Source organism: Lolium rigidum, chromosome 3 (assembly GCF_022539505.1).
Source record: "Lolium rigidum isolate FL_2022 chromosome 3, APGP_CSIRO_Lrig_0.1, whole genome shotgun sequence".
NCBI classification, from domain to species: Eukaryota; Viridiplantae; Streptophyta; class Magnoliopsida; order Poales; family Poaceae; genus Lolium; species Lolium rigidum.
Window position 1 is genome coordinate 214,511,934 of NC_061510.1, and position 20,824 is coordinate 214,532,757.

Here is a 20,824-nt window from a genome sequence, read left to right on the forward strand (position 1 = left end):
GCCATTACTTTTCACGCAAAAAATGATAAACCATCAACAATTTGTTGTAGCCATTACTTTTCACGCAAAAAATGATAAACCATCAACAATTTGTTGTAGCCATTACTTTTCACGCAAAAAAAAATGATAAACCATCACCGATTTGTTGTTGCCATTACTTATCACGCAAAAATGATAAACCATCAACAATTTGTTGTAGCCATTACTTTTCACGCAAAAAATGATAAACCATCAACAATTTGTTGTTGCCATTACTTTTCACGCAAAAAATATGATAAACCATCACCGATTTGTTGTTGCCATTACTTTTCACGCAAAAATGATAAACCATCAACAATTTGTTGTAGCCATTACTTTTCACGCAAAAAATGATAAACCATCAACAATTTGTTGTAGCCATTACTTTTCACGCAAAAAATGATAAACCATCAACAATTTATTGTTGCCATTACTTTTCACGCAAAAAATATGATAAACCATCACCGATTTTTTGTTGCCATTACTTTTCACGCAAAAAAATGATAAACCATCAACAATTTGTTGTAGCTATTACTTTTCACGCAGAAAAAACCTAATTTGTTACAAAAGCTGGTTTCAGTGAGACCTAACCAAGTTTGGCATACATGATGGCATACCTATAACAACAAGGAATATCTAAAAGGGAAAGTTTCAGAAAATTTAGGGTGAAAATGATGCCATACATGATGCTGTTTTTCGAGGTTTTGACCTGAAAATCAATTGGGTATTGTAAAGGGAAATAAAAAGTTCGAAAAATGTAAAAACGAAACAATCTATCTATCTATGTATAGAAGATCAGCTGTATGAAATTTGAGGTTATTTAGAGAAGGTAGAAAAAATCACCTTGTTAGAAAAGCTGGTTTCAAGCGAGACGAAACGGCATGCGCTTAAGCAAAGTGATTTTTTCGAACATCTCCAAATGACCCCAAATTTTCCATACATGATGCCATACGTGTAACAACAAGGAACCCTATCTAAAAAGTGTCAAAAAAGTTTGCCCAACCGTATAGCTCTATCAAAAAGAACCTCACCATGGCGCTAGTATAATTTTGGGATAGTTACAAACTTTCGTTACCTAAGCTTCAACATGAAACTTGTTTCAAATTCATTTTGGCCTACAAGAAACAAATCCCAACTTGATTCGAGCACCACAGACCTCCAAACGATGCCGATGCCGATATCGGCATGGTCGTAACGGCTATGCTCGCCGCCATCGCTAGGTCAACGTCGGGATGCACCCTCAATCCCGTCCCTCATTCGATCACCGACACACCGTAGATACCGCCGAGGCCAATGCCGAACGTACATGCCGATGCCAATGCCGATCATGCATGCACGCCGCCGTGGGCACGGCCACGCCGACCCGCTATGCCTGGACGCCACTGCACCGCCGCGAGGTCTTTCCCTTCGCCACCACACTCTCCTAGCACCCACCTATACACGCCGAAAGGAGAGACACTAGTTTTCTCTACATTGCTCGCGTTCGTGTCCGACACTGGCCAGTCAAAGTTTTGAGGTGGTCGTCGATGTCGTCGACCATTTCTTCTCTTCTTTGCATGGTTAAACGCGTCTAGTTCATATCTATCTAATGCGTCCGGTCTCGCCTCATGCAGCTTCTTTGTGGACGTCGATCTCATCTCGGCACCCCGCATGCCACCTCCTCCGTGCCATCGCTCGTAGAGCTCCGTTTAAAAATCTAATCCTACCCGTGTATTGCCCCTTGTATCGGCGTCATGGCCCCACTTGTCATTTGATATACCGAAGCCCCACTCGTTCGCGTTTTGGTCGTGGATACGGCGATGCTTACGGTCAAACAAAGATGGATGGTCCGACGTGTCTTTGCGAGGCTCTACGTGGCCCCACTAGTCGGAAGATAACGGTCAACCGTCGGGCAACCGGCCGTTACATCACGTGTGATGGTTTCAGACAAACGCTTGGGTAAAACTGAGGAAAAACTAAGGAGCTGGGGAAAACTGAGCACAACTAAGGACCCGAGGGCACGAAAATAGAAATCCCAAAGCTCTAAGTGCCATGCTTGTGTGCAAGCAAAGCAGCCTCGCAAGCCTCACAAGCCTGCGAAGGAAAGAAACTTGGCACCACTAGAGCTCATACATTCAGATCTATGTGAGATGAATGGTGAGTTGAGAAGAGGTGGAAAGAAATACTTCATGACTTTGATTGATGATTCCACTAGGTATTGTTATGTGTATCTCCTGAAAACTAAAGATGAGGCTCTTGATTTCTTTAAAATCTATAAGGATGAAGTTGAGAACCAACTTGAAAGAAAGATAAAAAGGGTTCGGTCCGATCATGGTGGAGAGTACTTTTCTAATGAGTTCAATTTATTCTGTGCGGAATATGGTATAATTCATGAGAGGACGCCTCCCAATTCCCCACAATCCAATGGGATTGCGGAAAGGAAAAAACCGTACTCTAACAACTTTGGTTAACGCCATGCTAGATATTTCGGGTTTATCCAAGGAATGGTGGGGGAGGCTATATTGACTTCGTGTCATGTCCTAAACCGTGTTCCAACCAAGAATAAAGAGAATACCCCTTATGAGGAATGGGAAAAGAAAAGGCCATCACTCTCCTACCTACGAACTTGGGGCCAATCACCAAGAAGCGAAAGCTTGGACCAAAAACCGTGGACTGTGTCTTTCTTGGCTATGCTGCCCATAGCATTGCTTATAGATTTCTTGTGGTGAAATCTGGAGTGGACGACATGAATGTTGGCACCATCTTTGAATCAAGAGATGCTACATTCTTTGAGGATATATTTCCTATGAGAGATATGCATGGCATGTCTGGTTGGGAATCTGATCCGATACATGAAACTCCTATGGAGTATCATGAGGAATCTGATGATGAGAGTTCAAATTCTGATGAAGATGACAATGAAGCTCCAACAAGGAGTAAGAGACAAAGGACTGCAAAGTCTTTTGGTAATGATTTCATTGTGTATCTTGTGGATGATACTCCCACTACCATTTCAGAAACTCTCGCATCTCCTGATGCAGACTACTGGAAGGAAGCGGTTCAAAGCGAGATGGATTCCATATTGGCTAATGGAAGGTGGGAGTTAACTGAGCGTCCTTATGGGTGCAAACCTGTAGGATGTAAATGGGTATTTAAGAAGAAGCTTCGAGCTGATGGTACTATTGAGAAGTACAAAGCTCGGCTTGTAGCCAAAGGCTATACCCAAAAGGAAGGCGAAGATTTCTTCGATACTTACTCACCCGTGGCGAGATTGACCACCATTCGAGTACTACCGTCATTGGCTGCCTCACACGGTCTTCTCGTTCATCAAATGGACGTTAAGACGGCTTTCCTAAATGGAGAGTTGGACGAGGAAATTTACATGGAACAGCCTGATGGTTTCGTACTAGAAGGTCAAGAAAGAAAGGTGTGTAAATTAAAAAAATCTTTGTATGGTCTCAAACAAGCTCCCAAACAATGGCATGAGAAGTTTGAAAGAACTTTGACATCTATGGGCATTGTTGTCAATGAAGCTAACAAATGTGTGTACTACCGCCATGGTGGGGGTGAGGGAGTTGTCCTATGCTTGTATGTGGATGACATACTAATTTTTGGGACAAGTCTCAAAGTGATTGAGGAGGTAAAAACCTTCTTATCTTAGTGTTTCGAGATGAAAGATCTTGGAGAAGCTGATGTTATATTGAACATCAAGTTATTGAGAGATGAGAATAATGGGATTACGCTTGTGCAATCTCATTATGTTGAGAAGGTGTTGAACAGATTTGGCTATGCTGATTGCAAATCTTCTCTCACACCTTATGATCCTAGTGTCTTGCTTCAAAAGAATGAAAAGGCAACTAGAGATCAATTAAGATACTCTCAAATCATTGGTTCACTCATGTATTTAGCTTGCGCTACGAGGCCTGATATCTCGTTTGCTGTATGCAAACTTAGCCGGTTTGTGGCCAACCCGGAGATGATCATTGGCATGCTCTTGAGAGAGTGATGCGCTATCTAAAGAGAACCATGAGTTATGGAATTCATTATACCGGGTATCCAAGAGGACTTGAAGGGTATAGTGATTCCAATTGGATTTCTGATGCTAAAATGAAGGCCACAAGTGGATATGTTTTCAATCTTGGTGGTGGCGCTGTTTCTGGAAGTCTTGCAAGCGGACCATCTTAACGAGGTCAACTATGGAAGCGTAACTCACGAGCATTAGATACAGCCTCTCGTCGAAGCGGAATGGCTTCGTGAGCTCTTGATGGACTTGCCTATGGTTGAAAAACCAATACCGGCCATCCTCATGAACTGTGATAATCAAACTGTGATTATCAAAGTGAAAAGTTCTAAGGATAACATGAAAAGTTCCAAACATATCAAGAGGAGATTGAAGTCTGTCAGAAAACTGAAGAACTCTGAAGTGATAGCATTGGATTATGTCCAAAGTGCTAAAAATCTGGCAGATCCTTTCACAAAAGGACTATCAAGAAACATGATAGACCTTGCATCGAGGGAGATGGGTTTGAGACCCACTTGAGTTTCCGAGGGGGTAACCCAACCTATGTGATCGGAAATTCCGTGAACTAGGACCTGGGAAAACAAACCGGAGTAACTGAGTTGAGAGAAAATTTAATACTCCCACTCCGCTGCAGATGCAATTCTCTCATAGCTATTGTAAGACAGGTTGACAATGTCTTAATGTGTTCTGAGCGGCTCTTGATGAGCGAAGACGCTGTCCTACAGGGCGATCTTTGAAGAACACACCTATATGAGTGACACTACTGGTCATAGTGTGGGAGATTTGGGTGAATCTCTAGTAAGCTCATGAAGGGCCAAGGAGTATGACTTATAAGCTCCACCCGAGGGGAAGGCTATGGTAGCCTAGTACCGTGCCGGCATTGAGCGAAACTTGTTGCACAAAGACTGAGAATTCAAGGCATAGTCCATTGTTCAGTTGTAGTCAAGCATAGCACCTTACATAAGTGGAAGTTCAACTTAACAGTCTCCACTGAAGTGCAGGTATATTAAACAGTGAATGGAACTAATGTGTCATCTGATGTGCATTTGAGATCTGGTGGGGGATTGTTGAATGTAGATGGGCCGCAGTCCAGTAAGGCAGCCCATGTAGTCTACAATTCCTGAAATCTCAAGGCCCATCACGTTAGCAGCTTGGGACAGCCTTGGGGGACAAAGTTTATTCCCACATTGCTAGTTGGGAGAGAGTTGGAGTGGTATATAAGGGCTGATGTTCTAGTCATTCCAAGTGAGTGAGAATAGAAGGAGCACTCGCGCACTCCTCCTCCTCCGCCCGCCCGCTCGGCTCGGCTCGGCTCGTCACGCACGCACGTCGCGTTTCGTGACTCGAGTTCGAGTTCGAGTTCGAGAGACACTCAAGGAAGCCTAAATTTTTTCTTGGTGCACAAACTGAGTTGGGTACGTGTCGACCTGCATGTGCATGCTCGCCGCGTGTCCCTGGCTTCCCACGCGGTCGGGTCGGCTTCCCAGGCTATACAAGGAGATAGATCAGATCTAGAGAAAAATACAGTTCTCAGAACTCTCTAGTCCATCTCTCTCGTGAAGTTCCTTTTGCTGCGCTACTCTCTAGTCTTCCTCATCCCGACGACTGCGTGCACAGCCGTTCGGGAGAGCAGACCTCCGAAACTCCATCCGTTGAGATCCTGCACCAGGAGACGGGCGATAAGGTTTTTGGAGAGCGTCTCGGCGCGACTGCTCGTTGCTGTTCGTGCTCTTCTTCGACGGTTCGGCTGCTTCATCGACAGATCCGACTACACCATGGGCGATATCAACAATACCCATGTGGTGGTGGTGGTGCTGCTGGTGCGACCTTCCCGATCGCGATGTACGTGCTTTTCCTCTCTTACATTGCACTGCTACTTGTTCCATGCTCATATCTGATGCATGTGCTTAGTCTGATGTATGTGGTTAAATATGCTTGTGCATCTATCATGTTATTTTCGGTAATTAATCTTATACGGAAATTGCCTAATAATCTAACATCTTGTTTGGCTGATTTCTTGGTGGTTTCTCCGTCTTTCTGTAATTTTGCAGCACTGGCCCGAGTGCTATATACGATGAGTTACGACAGACAGAGATGGAGATGGTTCGAAACCTGAAGCAGATTCACCGCTGACACGCTACCTTGTGCTATGTACTTAAAAGGCTCAGCTCGTATATCCACACAGTCATCGTGGTGAGAGGTAATAGTATACAATATACATTATAACCTATATAAAAGTTGAACCCATATGCTGAAAGGAGAACGATTTTGGAACTGTTCCTCTAACGATTCCTTCAATCATGCTTTGACGCGTCTCCTTTTTTCCCTGTAGATACGGACGGTTTCTGCAGTGCTCTAATTATTTTTGGCGTAAAAATCGGCAGTTACCGGCTGTTCTATGTCAGTTTCCTTTTTTTTTCCCGATGTTTTCCGGTTTCTGCGGACTTCTTTGCCTTGCTGGTTCCCGGTTGTTTCAGTCCAACCGGTAAAACAGGATATAGTTAAGCGGTGTCCATCTTCCTCTTTCGACGATGGAATTCTCGCGAACGAATTGGTGGCAGTCAAAGCAATGTTCTCTCTCCAATCCCCACCGCGTCACCCTCCCGCTATCCGAGCTCCTCCACCGCCCCTCCCCCCCCCCCCCCCCCCGCGCTCCTCCACCTTCCCCGTCCTCCTCCAGCGCCTCCTCGCCATACCGGTGGCGCGCAGACCAGCAGCCCATCTCCCTGCTTTTCCGCCGGCCACAAAGACCGGTAACCCCACGTCCCTTTTTCCGCCGGCGGTCAGCAGTACCCTCGGGACTGGAGGACTGGGCGTGGCTTCGACGCTGCCTCCCACGTCTTTGCCGACCTCATCAGTCACCGGCGTCCTGAGCGGGGTATCTCCTGCCATCGTTGGCGCTTCCGTCCTCACCGGCAGTCGAGGCCTGAGCCAGGTTTTCCTCGATGTCTTGGCCGTCGCCGATGTGCTCCCATCGCCGTCCTGGATACGCCTGCTCTCCCTTCCCTCGGTGCGCGACCAGGCACGACTGACTGCGGGGAACTCCGACCCGTGCATGTTACTGCAGCGCCTCCTACTTTCTCTCTCTCACCAGGTTGATGCGTGCCAACTATTTGATGGTATGTTTGTGAGGATTTTTTTCTTGATTGAATAATGCTCCAACAATCCTTGCAAGATTTAGAGGTGTATCAATTCAATTTTTAGCATATCCGATGGGCCATCACCACCACCGGGCTGCTCCTTTATCAACGTCATTAGGGACAGGTACATATGCAACTTGGAAGCAAAAATTATCGAGAATGTCGCATATGCCTTTGTTTGATGCGTAATCATGATCATTTTGTTAGTATGTTGCTGTAATTTCAAAATATTGTTGTCCTCCTCATCCGAATTCTTGCACCAAGCTCCAGGCACAGAAGCTGTTGTATCGCGTGGACGGAGAGATGCGAGATTGATGTGGCCGCAGTGGTTACGGTCGCCTCTCCAATGCGACTAGCCTTGGTGCACGCGGCTAGACACATACATCATGGATTAAATGAGTCCCAGGTTGTTGGGCTCCGGACTCCAGCGCTGAAATCAAATCACAGCTTGGTTTGATTTAGGACAAAATGATTTTTATGCAGCCATGGCCTGTTCACTCCTCATGGAGAGGAGCTTCTGTTAGAATTTTTGGGTACATATATCATATGGTACTGCTAGCGAGTCCAATCACTTTTCATTTCGTACAATCAGAATTTTATTTTCTGATCTTTTATATTTGGTATAGATTGTTGTATAAAGAGCACATGGACACCAGTGACCTTTTGAATTTTGCCTGCTCATTGGCATTCTCACTCTGCTTCCAAGCTGTCTCTGACGAAACGGTGGTGTTCCCCTGCCATACTGCTGGAGAAGGTTTCAGATTTCCTATTAGTTTCTCCCAAGCTATCATCCTGATTGTTACTTCCAGCCTAAATAGGATCGCTCGCGCATTATCATGCAGGCTGACGCTCCTCTTGGGGTAGAGTTAAATGGAAAACAGTGGCCCTCCCGGTGGCTTGCCTGCGAGGGGGGCAACTACAAGATCTTTTCGGAGACTCCAAGGCCACGGCGATGTTTTGCATCACCCTGACAGCTATTGCGGCAACCACTAGCGCAGGTACTCCGTGGCCAGGTGATCCATCCCCTCTCAACCTTTCAGACAATGATTGATCGCACCCACCTTTGGTTTTTTCAACTATACTATTGTTCAGTTATTAATTAACAGTGCAATTTTGTTCCTGCTACATAATACTTGAAAACATGATTTCTGTCTTTGGCAGATCCCTTTGATGAGAGAAATGAATAGCTGATAAAGTCTACATTGGAGTTTTGTTGTACTGAAATTTGTTCAGTCCATGTGGAATTTTCCCAATGATACAACCAGGGTAAACACAGAAAGATCCTACTTAAAGCACAAGCAGAGGTGAGGTTGGGAACAAATGTACATGCCACCCGCCATTACACTTCTATCGGTTGGTTTGTATATCCACATTTCTATTGGGATCTTAAATTATAGTGTAAGATCTATATATTTCAAATGAGCCATTTGACTTAAATTATAGTGCTTTTTCTGTAATTAATGAAAGAAAACCTATTTTGGTTCTCCCAGATTTCTATACACCCACTTTGGTATTATAAGTGCACAAAAGATTCCAGTGTTGTTCATAGGTAGCATAGATAAACGAATATATAGATGAGGCAACTAAATAGGTGCAAGTGTTCTGGACAACACGCATCATCCGCTTTCTCTCTTCATTTCTTCTCTTCTTTTACTTGCCCCCCCCCCCCCCCGCTCTCTCTCTCTATTTCTTCTCATTTTTTACTTACTTTGTGTTTTAGTTTCCGTCTGATTTGTCATAAAGTATTTATAGTCGAATTTATTCAATAACTCAAATCTACTGGACATGCCAGGTCGTTGATTGAGAGATATCTGCTGGGCTTTGGTGATACCATTATCTTTGATGATTATTTTTCTCTACATTTAGGTGTTGGAGCTCATGTGACAATACACTAGGGATGACCTGGAGGCCAAGAAGATTCGTTTCTCTTTCAGGTATCATCGTGCTCCATTTCGAAAAAAGGTATCATTGTGCTTCTTATTTTCTTTAGTATGTACCTTCAAAAGGTATTACCTGCTCTTTATTGAGTGGTTGATATGAAATGTCTAAATGAATGATGTTTAATTAGTGCCTTCTGTCTAATAGGGCATGTGAGAACAGTGTTAGCTGAACAATTTTGTTTTAGTCTAGGAGTTTTCAACATAGAGTCCAGAGCTGTTGTTTTTAGAGAGAATACAGAGTTGCGTGGTCAAGCTTCGGAATAGAAATAAAAAATTTACTTAAATATTAATTTCTCTGATGTAAATGATCATTTGACAGATTTTCCTCCAGTTGCCTAAAAAATAGACTATATTGGTTCAAAGAGTGGTTTTGAAAATTACTTCCTCAAATATTAGAAAACAGATGGGATGATTTTTTTCCACCGCTTTTTTTTTCTTCAGATTATGGAACATGAAAGAAGGAGATTAAACGATATGCAAGCACCTACACAAGATGTGCAGAGATGTTACCAATGTCAGCTTCTCTGCGCACTCTGAGCACGCACTCTGAGCAGTACCAACACGTTGAGTGTGTCTTCAGTGAGTCACCATCCAGTCAGAAGCAGCGAACCCTCATCGGTTCAGTACAGATGTTGCAAGTGTGTTTGATTTTTACTCTCCTCATGAGTTGTGCATCATGGAGATTTATAGAATAGTGGTTAGTGAACCCTGCCTGCCTTCTTTGATAATGTGATGTAGGATTTTACATAGAGAGAGCTAAGCACTACTACATATGTGACAGTTTCATGTCCCTATCCTGCACTTATAAGGATTTCCGCAATTGTTGATACCTGCAGCTAAATACCCGTAACCAGAAATTTTAGGAGACCTTTCTTCCGGTGTAGAGAAAAATAGCTGGGTAGTACATTTTAAGTTCCTATAGGTACCAGATTAGAGATTTAAACACTGGAAAGAAACTCTAGATCTTACATGTTGTTGAGGAGAATACTTAGGTAGTACATTTTAGGTTCCTACAGCTACCGGATTGGAGAGTTAAACTTAAACCATTGGAAAGAAAATCTAGAACTTACAATTCTTCTGCTGTAGAGGAAAATAGTTAGGCACTGCATTTTAGGTTCCCCATAACTGATGATTTCTACTTTCTATGCTTTCGTAGAACGGAAAAATTTCTATGGCAGAACAACATAGATGGAACAATGAATAAAATGTTCTTCTTAACTGAGCCATCTTCCTGGTGCTCCAGAATATATATGTTAACTTTTTGAAGTCAATGACAATAGGATGACACATGGTTTCAATATTGAAATAGATAGCTTTTGAGATAAATCCGCCATTTGCTTACACCACGATATGCACCTCTTCTATATGAGAAAATATTATTGAATGGGTTTATAGTTGTTCTGCCCAAAGTAAGCATGGTTAGCATCTCATGATTGCTTAACTTTCCACTGATTATGTTGATTTTTAATTTATCTTAAAAGGAGATTCTGATTTGTATTGTTGCACTATGTACCTTAGTTTTTGCGTTATCTTTTCACAAGTTCAGTTCAGATGATAATATTGACATATTTTCCTTCACAAATGAGCTTCGCCAAATTCATCCCAGGTTCCCAAGAACTTAAAAAAGCTGCTGGAAAGCATCCTGACGGATCAACCAAAGAAAGAAATCACAGATCGCAACAATCTTTATGCGGCTTAATGGGTTATCAGAGAAGTAAATTCTGAAAGGAAAGCGATCAAAGCTGAAAATACCATTAGCAGCTATTACCTATGGTTGCTGGAGTTTTTGTGATACAGTAAAGTGGTCTGATTATTTTTGTAATGGCAATGCTGAGACTCTTGGCTTCCCTGTCGATCATAGGTAGTCTGCACTGTAGTCCAAAAAAAATTTGAACTTCTGTACTGGACTATTTTGTAATGACACACTTTGTTTGTGCAAATGTCGTGCTATAATTATCGTGTGTCTCTCTTATCTAGAAACCTCAACTTTCTCCATGTAAGGATTCTTGGTATGTTAATGAAGTTGTTGCTTGCAAGGCTTAACACATTGTGCACTCTTATTAGTTGGGACCTCATAGTAGGAATTACCTTTGATTCTTTTAGTTTGAAGTCTCTAATTATTCTGGAACTATGTGGGATTACAACTCAAAGCCTAAAGCACCCAAACAGATTTTGACCCCTGAACTTTTACATAGCTGACAACTACGGAGGGGCATTCCTAGGAGAGAAAAACTGAAGTGACGTTTGCCTCGACACTAACTGAAAAATTCAGTGTTAGGCCTGGAGATTAAACTGAACTACATGCAAATGCATTCATGGCATTCATCTTCAGTTTGAGGCACTCACCAAAAACGTGGGTGAATGAAGTTGCTTGAATGCTTTGAGATCATCAGGGAGGAAGGCAGCGAGGAGCAGGGTCTTGGGCCGCTGCTCGCTAGCCAGAATCCTGCAAGCTCGTGTCAATGAAGACAGTTGTAGCTGCAGCAAGGCTTGACACACGGAGATGTTGTCTGGAGCTTGAGCTTCACTTGAAGGAAGCAAGGACGGTGGCCAGGTCGCGCTGTATCACCCTGGTGGTTCTGCATGATCACCAAACAGCCTCAACAGAGTCGGGAAAGAAGAGCCCCGATCTCCCTCAGAGCTGCGCGAAAGTCAAATCGATCGCATAGGGGAGGTTAGGAGCAGAAGATCACATGGTACACCATAGTGTGAAAAGGATGAACTCACACTAGATGGATACCTGCAACGAAGAAGATCCAACGGTTGTGCATGTTAAAATTTCTTGGATTGAAGGAATGCATGAGGGATGGTGAAATCAATGGTATAACATGCAGAGCTTGATGATTTGTTCTTGGATTGGATTTGGAGGGAGAAGACAATGGGTTTGCTCTCAGCTGGGAGAGGAATGAAAAGAAGCTGAGAAACAAGAGGATGGGTTTGCCAAGACGGTAGTCAGCACATTCATGCCTAGAGCCTAAGGTACAGACAAACAAGAAAACACCATTGCAGAATAAGATTTAAAAAATGAACATGCTCCCAAAAGAGATACTCCCATATCGCTTAGCTTTAGCCCTGATGGTTTATCTTTGCTTCTCAGATTGCAATTCTGAATTTTTGAGTAATACAAGTTCCATTCGCAAAAAAAGAATTAATTACGTAAAGTCCACAGAAGAAACCTAGGGCAATTATAAACTGTTGATAAACTTTTTTCTTCCAAATCAGTGACATTTTGACTACCATCATAACTAGACGAGGCATAGGTTTCCAGATGCATAAAATTCATTGGACACAATATCCACTTTATTAGTCGCAAATATTTTTTCTAAATTTTCACTGAAGGAAGCATCACACAAAAATATAAGTTGTATTAACCCAAATTTTTAGTTAAAGGGTTAGCAATGGACAAGGTTCACATAAAATACTTTGAAGTTAAGAAAAAGCCAGTATTTTCTATGTTATGCTTTGAATTCTACGACAAGATTTCTACAAACATAAGCTCAGATTAATTATTTAATTGCTACTATAATATTATATACTAAAACCCTTTTTCCCTCTGGAATCATCCAGATATTAGAGTTCATCTACTTTTGAATCTTTTTCATTTAGTTCTTACGGTCTACTTACATTTTAACAATTAATTCAAACTGAGATTTCTTACTGCAAGTATACTATTTTTTTTAGGGTTGCAAGTATACTATTTGTATACATACTAGATATAGATGAGTAAACGAGACATCGTCCCCGATTTAAATAAAACTTTGTGATCGACACTCATCAAAATTTTGGACCGTAAGAGGCATCATCAGCTTAGAATGTCACCTCAATTCGTAACGCCAGTGTTGATGCCGTCGCCACGCTATGTATAATTGAGTTCAGACAAAAAAAAAAGACGGAATCCAATTCATCTTACTGCTATCCATGATCATCTGATCAGCTCGTGGTGGATTCCTATTCATGTGTTAGTCAAGAACGTACTTTGCTCCCACGGCAGTCATTTTTAAAAATACCTTTTCTTATCTTTGGATGACGATTCCTCAACGCAACTTTTAGACCGTAATTTTTCATGGTAATTTTTCTATGCTCGTGACAACACTTTTTTTATATTTCGTTTTTCAATCTTCCAACAACCATTCCTCCGCTGAACTTTTCAACCTTACATTTCCGACTGTAATTATAATTTCATACTTTTTCGAGGGTATGTAGTTTTACGACCATAATTCGTCATCAGTTGGCAACAGTATTCCTCCAACACACCTTTTTGACCATAATTTTCCGGCCGTAGTTACCCTTCGTCTGTGTTAGTATTTAACTTCCCTTTTTTATGTCTCGATGGTAAGTGTTCGGCACAACTTTTCGGTCGTGTTTTTCCCGATGGTGGTTACCCTAGGTAATTGTTCGCCGGTGATTATTTCATCGACAACAAATCGCCCGTCGTACTTTCATATTCTTTGATAGTAATTTTTTGACATAATTTCCCAGCTGTAATTTTTTGTCGATATCTCTTCGATAGTGAGTACTTCTCCTACCGTAATTAGTGAGCTTCTAGATTATTTGGCAGCAATTATTCCACACTTTTCTAGCTGTAACTTCCTTAGGTAACTATCTTTCGGTAATTTTCGAGCGTTACTAATCAGCAATACAATTTATTTTTGTGTTTTTCTATTCTTTCACAATAAATCTACTATCCACCACCTTTTTTATTTCGAAAAATACTATTAATATCCTGCTCTTTTCTGCAGTAACTTTAGACAATGATACTATTGTAGGCATCATGTAATCTCCAACAGTACTATTTACCGATTAGCCATCTGTGTTGTCCCCTCACGGGCGCGGCGTGACGCCGCGCCACATCTTCCTAGTTACTACATGATGGCCATTCTAGTTCGCTTTTACCCAGCGCAGCAAGATAAAGCTTATATATGTTTGCTGCACATACATATAACTGGAATTGTCAATGTAAAATATATTGATCTTGTGCCAAACATTTCACTCTAGCATAATTACAAAGTTCAATTCATCAGCCACAGCAAAGATTTTTTTTTTTTTTGAGAAACGGAAGCAAACGCTGTGGCTCATTTTATTAATGAAGAAAAAAGTGCCCAATTTTTAGGAGAAAATTGGACGAAAACCAACAACACACTTAGCAGCCTGGCCAACCTGGCTACCCACACAAAGCACACACGCCATGGAGAAGAAAGACCATCGTATGGAGCGTCATCGTCATCACTCCTCCACGAGCCAGCGATTTCGACTTCACCTTAGACAACCTCCACCAAGACCCTCGCCGCAAACGACATCGGAACCCAAGTGAGCCTATGCCAAACAGTCGACCGCCAAGCACGTCGAGGAGGAGGCAGCTCCGACTTCAACCGTGACCTTTCATAGGAGAAAGTTGCACGCCTTGCACCGAAGCAAGCACCAATCAAGTGGCATCGTTGCCACAAGTCACCTCGCAACTCCGACTTCACTATCACGGCAGGGGTGACGAAGGACATGCTGCAACTCCGATCCGCTCACCATTGTCATCGTCACCACGCAACCCACGACGCCAACACCATCCATCTTCCACGGGTCCCTCCGACCTAAATAGCTCCAAATCGATGCCCTCAAGAGGGAAGACGACACAAGAGCGCCGCCATCGACCGATCACAGTGGATCTAGGGATTTCCCCGGAGCATACCCAGACAGGAAGCCAGAACGTCACCTCGGCAATGCCTTCAAGAAGGGAGCGGCGCCCGAAGCCGCCGCCATCGCCGGCCTCGGCCAGCTACCGGCCGGCCAGCAACCGAGACAAGGCGTTAGCCCGGGACTTGTCGCGCCATCCTGCTTCGTGCCCAAGACCGGACCACCTTCTTCCACCTTGCCCACCAACACCCACCACTGCCCGGGGCCGCCGCCCCCAGACCCCCACCAGCACCTAGCCGATGCACCATTGCAGCACCACCACGGCTAGGGCCTCCCGCGCCAGCGAGCCGCGACGCCCAGTCCACCCACGCCCGGAGCCAGCCCGCAGGGTCCAGATCCGGCCCGGCCGCGCCCCGCCACCCCCAGCACTGCCGGCCTCGCGCCACCACCTTCCCCAACACCGGCCGCCAGCAGCCACGCAACGCCCACAACGGCCACTGCTCGACCGACCCAGGCCAAGCCCAGATCAGGCCCGCCGCGCCGCCGCCAGCAGCCACGCACCAGGCCGCCGCAGACTCCCTCCGCCACGACCACCGGCTCCGCCGGCCGGTGCACCGCAACCTCCCGCCGCCAAGCCCCGAGCTTCATCCCGCCACCGCAGCTTCCCCAAACCGCGAGCGAGCCCCTCCGCCGGCCGGAGAAAACAGGTCCTGCCGCCGCCGGCTCCGCGCGGGCTTTGCCCGACGGAGACCACCGGCGATGGCAGGGAAGGAGGTGGTGGAGGGGGAGGGGTGGTTGCCAGCTGCGCTGTCGATTCGCCGCCCGTGTCACATCAAAGGATTGGAGTATCACAAAACAGAAAACACAATAAGTAGCCAGATTCTGCTCTTCTATACGTTCCAGAAATTACATTTAAAATAGCATCATAATTTAAAGTTCTTGTTTGAGGATACACAAAAATAATGTACGGAACTTGTGTCCATAATTGGCATCGGGTTAATTGGTAATCTACGGAACTTGTGTCCATGCTAGAATCAGTTGATCAAAAAATGTACTTATAATTGACTCATCTCCAAAGGCCAACAGTGATAGGGCAAGTGCCTACACAAATAAAAGACATCATGGTTCGGTTAGATACACCACGTATATATATTGGTGATTATCGCATTGTATTTACACATGCAACGAAGCAAGCGGAGGAAAGAATTCAAGAAATTCTAAAAGTCTACAATAAAGTCTCAGGGCAATTCTTGAACAAGAAAAACTGAATATACACAAAGAGGGAAATACTATAACTTAGGCTGACAACAAAAAATCAACTACTACGTTAAGAAACATATTTACCTTCTATGATGTCTTCTCCACAATCCGATACAGTTACAGTCAAGTTCCTAGCTCTTCGGCAAAGTTTCGTGGCACGAAATATTTGAATCTGTAAAGTCAATTTAATTATTTCGAAGTTCTATGATCAACCTAAATTTATGTATTCCATAGTTAAAACATGATAGTAACTTACAGGAATATCTAGCTTGGCATTTAAGACTTTTGCTTTAGGAAAATGGTCCCCGCCTATGTCTAGCAACATTTTTTCCAACTGACAAGTTACAAAAACCAAGAGCATCACATAAAAATAAAAATATCTACTCCTTTCGCATTTTACTACTACCTACCTCGGTTGTAGTAGAAATATACTGTCCATTCAAACGTTCAATAATATCACCCTTGCGGATTCCAAGTTTCTCAGCATTTGATTCTTTTGACACCTAATGATTAATTGACCATGATTAAACCATAACATGCGTAGGAGGATTTTTTATGGAAAACTAATAACAATGCGAAAATAAATAATGTTAAACCTTACTTGTTCAACAATAAGACCGGATTCAATGTTATGCTTACGTCTCATCCTCTCAATACAAATAGGATCTAGAAACTTGATAGAAGTAAAAGTCATTCCAAGGTGGGCACGAGGGATGCATCTACGCCAAATATATATAATCATTAGGATAATCGTTTTACGTACTTATATTAAAATAAAACAACATATTTCATTAGAATTGATACAAAATGAGTATCACACAAAACTTAGGCAAGAACATTACAGAAATAATACCATAACAAGGCATTAGTTGACATCGTGCTCCAGAAAAATAGATCACCAAGGTAAGTAGAAAAATTGAATATTTTCACCAAATTTAGTTCCTACACCCTGGATAGGAATAGTTTGGACAACACACAGAATTCGATATGGTGACCAACACCCGTTTTCTCTATAATCTTACACATATTTTGTAGCACCTAGGCTTCACTTAATGATTTGTCTAAATCAAATTTAGCAATTCATTCAAATGTAATAATTGCAAAGAAATCGCAATCTAAACATAATTTCGTAGTTGTACAATTGCATTACATGAGCTAAAATATATAAGAGAATGCGTTAGTTTAATTAACAGTAGTAAAAAATGATTTGAGAATAAAGATCGTACTTCATCTTTCTCCACAAATCCAAGCATTTGTGCAATATAGAAGAAGGTAAAAAGGTATCTTTCATTTGATTGATGACCATTCCCACAACCTTCCCTTCTAAGTCAATGATAGGGCCTCCATCATCATGCCACTACAGCATAGAAACAATAGCAAACATTATATTTTGTACAAACAAAATATTAACATAGAAGTAGGAAACATAAAGTTCGAATTAAATAATAGTACATACACTGCGTTCATCTAGCCTGTCCCAATTTCCTTGCGAAAAAGGCTTTGATGTTGTTGTTGAAGATACACTGCGTTCATCATCGTGGGAAAAATACATGTAGTGGCATCTCTCATGGCGGTTTGGAATCCTATATTCCACCCTACCATGGGTTATTCTTAGATCAAGACTTTCATCTCTTCCAAGTCGGAAAACATCTTGACCAGAATGCACATTGTCATTAAAAGTGGACAGTTGAACCGCTTTGTCCACTACAACCTCATAAAGAGCTAACTCGTACTGCTCCTGGAGGTAGATGAGACGGGCTAATGCAGTTGTGCCGTCCAGCAAGTGAACAATGACCTGGAAAGACAACCGCAAAAATTATGACACTATGATTCCGAGAAATTTTCATAGTATTTGACAGAACCATTTTCAAGAGATTACTTATCAGAAAAACCATCCAACCAAGTCTTTGTTCTAAAAAGTACAAAGTAGTTCACTTTTGTTCTACGTGAACTGAAGAGATAACTCATTTAACTTCTAACCAGCTAGCTGCCGATTGAGGCATTACAGATAATTAAAATTTTGAGATGAAACAAAGAAAGAAAAGAACACCGATTACTGAATTAAGATAGATATAAACAGAATCGTGAATTAATGTTAAGAAGCTCACGCTAGCATCACGATGACATTTGCCTGTCAGCTGGTTCCTCACAGAGGGGGGATCCTTTGCGCGAATTAGATAGGCGGACGTCAAAACAAGGGCGGTTTTCTTCTTGTCGTCCCGTTGAATCCACAAACCACAGCACCTATTCAGCGGCTCGTCGTCTGCAATGGAAGCAAGCCGAAAGTCACAACACTAGCTCGGTAGATGTGCTCGAAAATAGGTTCGTACCAAGATAGGACGAGAGGCTGATAATAGAGTTGGCGGCAAGAAGCACGGCATCCTTGGCTGCCTCCCGGATGTGAAGCAGGCGTCGGTCGTTGGACAGGCAGGAACTAGAAGAGTACCGATCCATGGTGAGGACATCAGACCGACGTTCTACAAATGGTTCATATACGAGTAGTATAAATAGCTAGGTTTAGTGTCTTGGCGACGACAATGATAAAGAGGGATCAAGCTACAGGGAGGGGAGCTGACCTGTGTCTGCTTCGTATGTGGCATTGGCCTCCCGGAAAGCGGCACGTATGTCCGCCCTATCAGCTAGCTCGTCGGGGATGTAGGGTCTATGTAGCAGAGGGCTGGGTGGATCGGAGGATTCCTCCGTCGCGGACTCGACCACATCGGCGTACACACGATCTAGGTACAGAAAAACCGAACAAGTAAATACGAGTCCTGCTCATGTCGTGATGCGAAAGGGAAAATTAAGCCGAAGTTGTGCACCTAATTTTGCTTCGGATTGGGATTTTTCACTCTCCAAGGCCGCGAACAACACCGGCCGGTCCTCTGCTCTCTTCTTCTTCTTCGCTTCCTCCCCGTCCCGGTCCCCGGATCCGCCCTCGTGCGCCGCCTGCCGGCCTTCGGCATTTTCCAACGGTTTCCTTTGGGGATTGAGGCGAACCGAGGGGTGTGAGAGCAACTCTAAGAGCATCTCCAGCGGCCCCGATAGCGATTTGGGGGCCGGGAACGAAAATGGGCTCACACCGGCGCGTCCCATACGGCAGCGGTGATTTTTTGAGCCCAATAGAAGCGCCGGCAATCTCGTGCCGGCCACTTCACCAAAAGCGCGAATCGGGCGCGCCAGCGCCTCGCGATGCTGAAAATTTTGGGCGTGGGATCCGCCTGTCAGTGACGCCAGGGCGACGCGCGGGATATTTTACCGCCACGATGCCGCGCGGGAAATTCTCCCGCCGCGACACCGCGCGGGAGGTTTCCCGCCTCGTCGGCGGTCTATATTATCCCTCCTCCCCTGCCTCATAGTGCAAAACCCTAGAAAAATAGCATAATGCTCGATTCGTGGGACGAGGCAGCGCTAGAGGCGGCCATAGAAGTCGTGGAGGCAGACCCGCAGTTCGCAAAGTACGAGGCGTGGGAGGAGGCGGCGCTAGCGGCAACCGTAGATGCCTATGTCGTGGACGAGCGGCAGGGCGGGCGGGTGGCGCGGCGCGGGAGGTGGCACGGTAGCGAGAGGAGGCGGAGCGGCGGCAGCGGGAGGAGGTGGAGGAGCGGAGCGGCTAGAGTTCGGAGGCGTGGCGGCGGCCGGAGGAGCTGACCCAGTGCCGGTGGGAGGTGCACCAACAGAGGGGTGGGAGGAGCTTGCGCTGCGGCGGTTGTAGCGGGAGGAGACGTAGATTCAGGAAGAAGTCTGCAAGCGTCGGCGTTTGGCGGAGCTGCAGCTCCGCCTATAGAGGCAAGAGTTGGATCACCATCGGCGACGGAGGACTCGGAGCGGCAACTGCGTCAGGAGGCGGTGGCCGCGGATAGAGCCGCCTCCTTGACGTTCGTGGCGGAGAGAGTAGGGGATCATCGACGGAGGAGCATCGGAGAGAGCAGGGGAGAGACCACCGGAGAGAGCGGCGGGCGATCGTTCACCTCCATAGAGCCAAGTGGCCAGTAGGTAGTAGGCTAGAGGTGAAGCAGGTTTCATATGTCATCCGGGGTTGAGGAGTGAATAATGTTTTACTCGGATTTGCCCGAAAATATTATTCATTCCTCGATCCTGAATGACATTAAAATAGAACTTTAAGCATAATATGTAGTTTGTGTAAAAAAACTTCTATCGGGGCCGCCTGTTTGGGGGCGCCGGTGTGGGAACAACTCCCCCAAATAGAGGATGCAATGCCGGCGTCCCCCAAATGGAGGTGCCGGCGCCCCTGCCGGCGCCTATTTGGGGGCTGCCGTTAGAGATGCTCTAACACACAACATCGAACCCGTATCCGCATAATAACCGTCCATTTACGGTTATATAGAGGTAAAGAATGTCATTCCAGGCACCACATCGAGCCCGCATAGGAAAATATTTTTCAGCGCCATCTAGTTTCGAGCTATGGAAACCCAAGTACCTAGTTTCCCGAGGCTGCCCGACCGCAAACCCATCCCACCCCCGCGTTGGCGCGAATGAAGTTTCAGCTCATCCCCTTCCCACTTCTGCCCCACCATCCGCCGCTGATCCCGCCGCCCACTCTCTCTAGCCCCGCCGCGGCAAGTTCGCACCGTGATGTAAGCCCCCAAACCGTTGGCGGTCGCTGACCAGGCCGCGTCGTGCGGATCGAACGCGCCCATCGCTCCCTGATACGTCCAAAACGTATCTACTTTCCCGAACACTTTTGCTATTGTTTTGCCTCTAATTTGTGTATTTTGGATACAACTAACACGGACTAACGCTGTTTTCAGCAGAATTGCTCTGGTGTCTCGTTTTTGTGCAGAAATTCAACTTTCGGGAAAATCCTCGGAATTTATGTCGAA

General features: G+C 44.6%; 2 protein-coding genes across 2 annotated transcripts in view; one reads left to right on the forward strand and one right to left on the reverse strand.

Moving 5' to 3' along the window:
• Positions 1–6,587: 6,587 nt before the first annotated feature.
• LOC124696041 lies at positions 6,588–7,736 on the forward strand. Its single transcript, XM_047228827.1, has 3 exons — positions 6,588–7,137; positions 7,223–7,282; positions 7,429–7,736. Exons 1-3 carry the CDS (start codon positions 6,588–6,590, stop codon positions 7,512–7,514), a joined length of 696 nt encoding a protein of 231 aa, XP_047084783.1. The 3' UTR covers positions 7,515–7,736.
• Positions 7,737–15,595: 7,859 nt separating this feature from the next.
• The window catches only part of LOC124696042, a 20,632-nt gene continuing 15,403 nt past the window's right edge, over positions 15,596–20,824 (reverse strand). The window contains exons 3-13 of the mRNA XM_047228828.1: positions 18,803–18,960; positions 18,560–18,718; positions 18,314–18,460; positions 18,092–18,246; positions 17,440–17,778; positions 17,210–17,340; positions 16,585–16,702; positions 16,394–16,486; positions 16,240–16,317; positions 16,068–16,155; positions 15,596–15,824 (exon numbers count right to left, since the gene is read on the reverse strand). Coding sequence (XP_047084784.1) covers positions 15,790–15,824; positions 16,068–16,155; positions 16,240–16,317; positions 16,394–16,486; positions 16,585–16,702; positions 17,210–17,340; positions 17,440–17,778; positions 18,092–18,246; positions 18,314–18,460; positions 18,560–18,718; positions 18,803–18,960 — 1,501 coding nt within the window. The 3' untranslated portion in view covers positions 15,596–15,789. The remainder of the gene's footprint in view (positions 15,825–16,067; positions 16,156–16,239; positions 16,318–16,393; positions 16,487–16,584; positions 16,703–17,209; positions 17,341–17,439; positions 17,779–18,091; positions 18,247–18,313; positions 18,461–18,559; positions 18,719–18,802; positions 18,961–20,824) is intronic.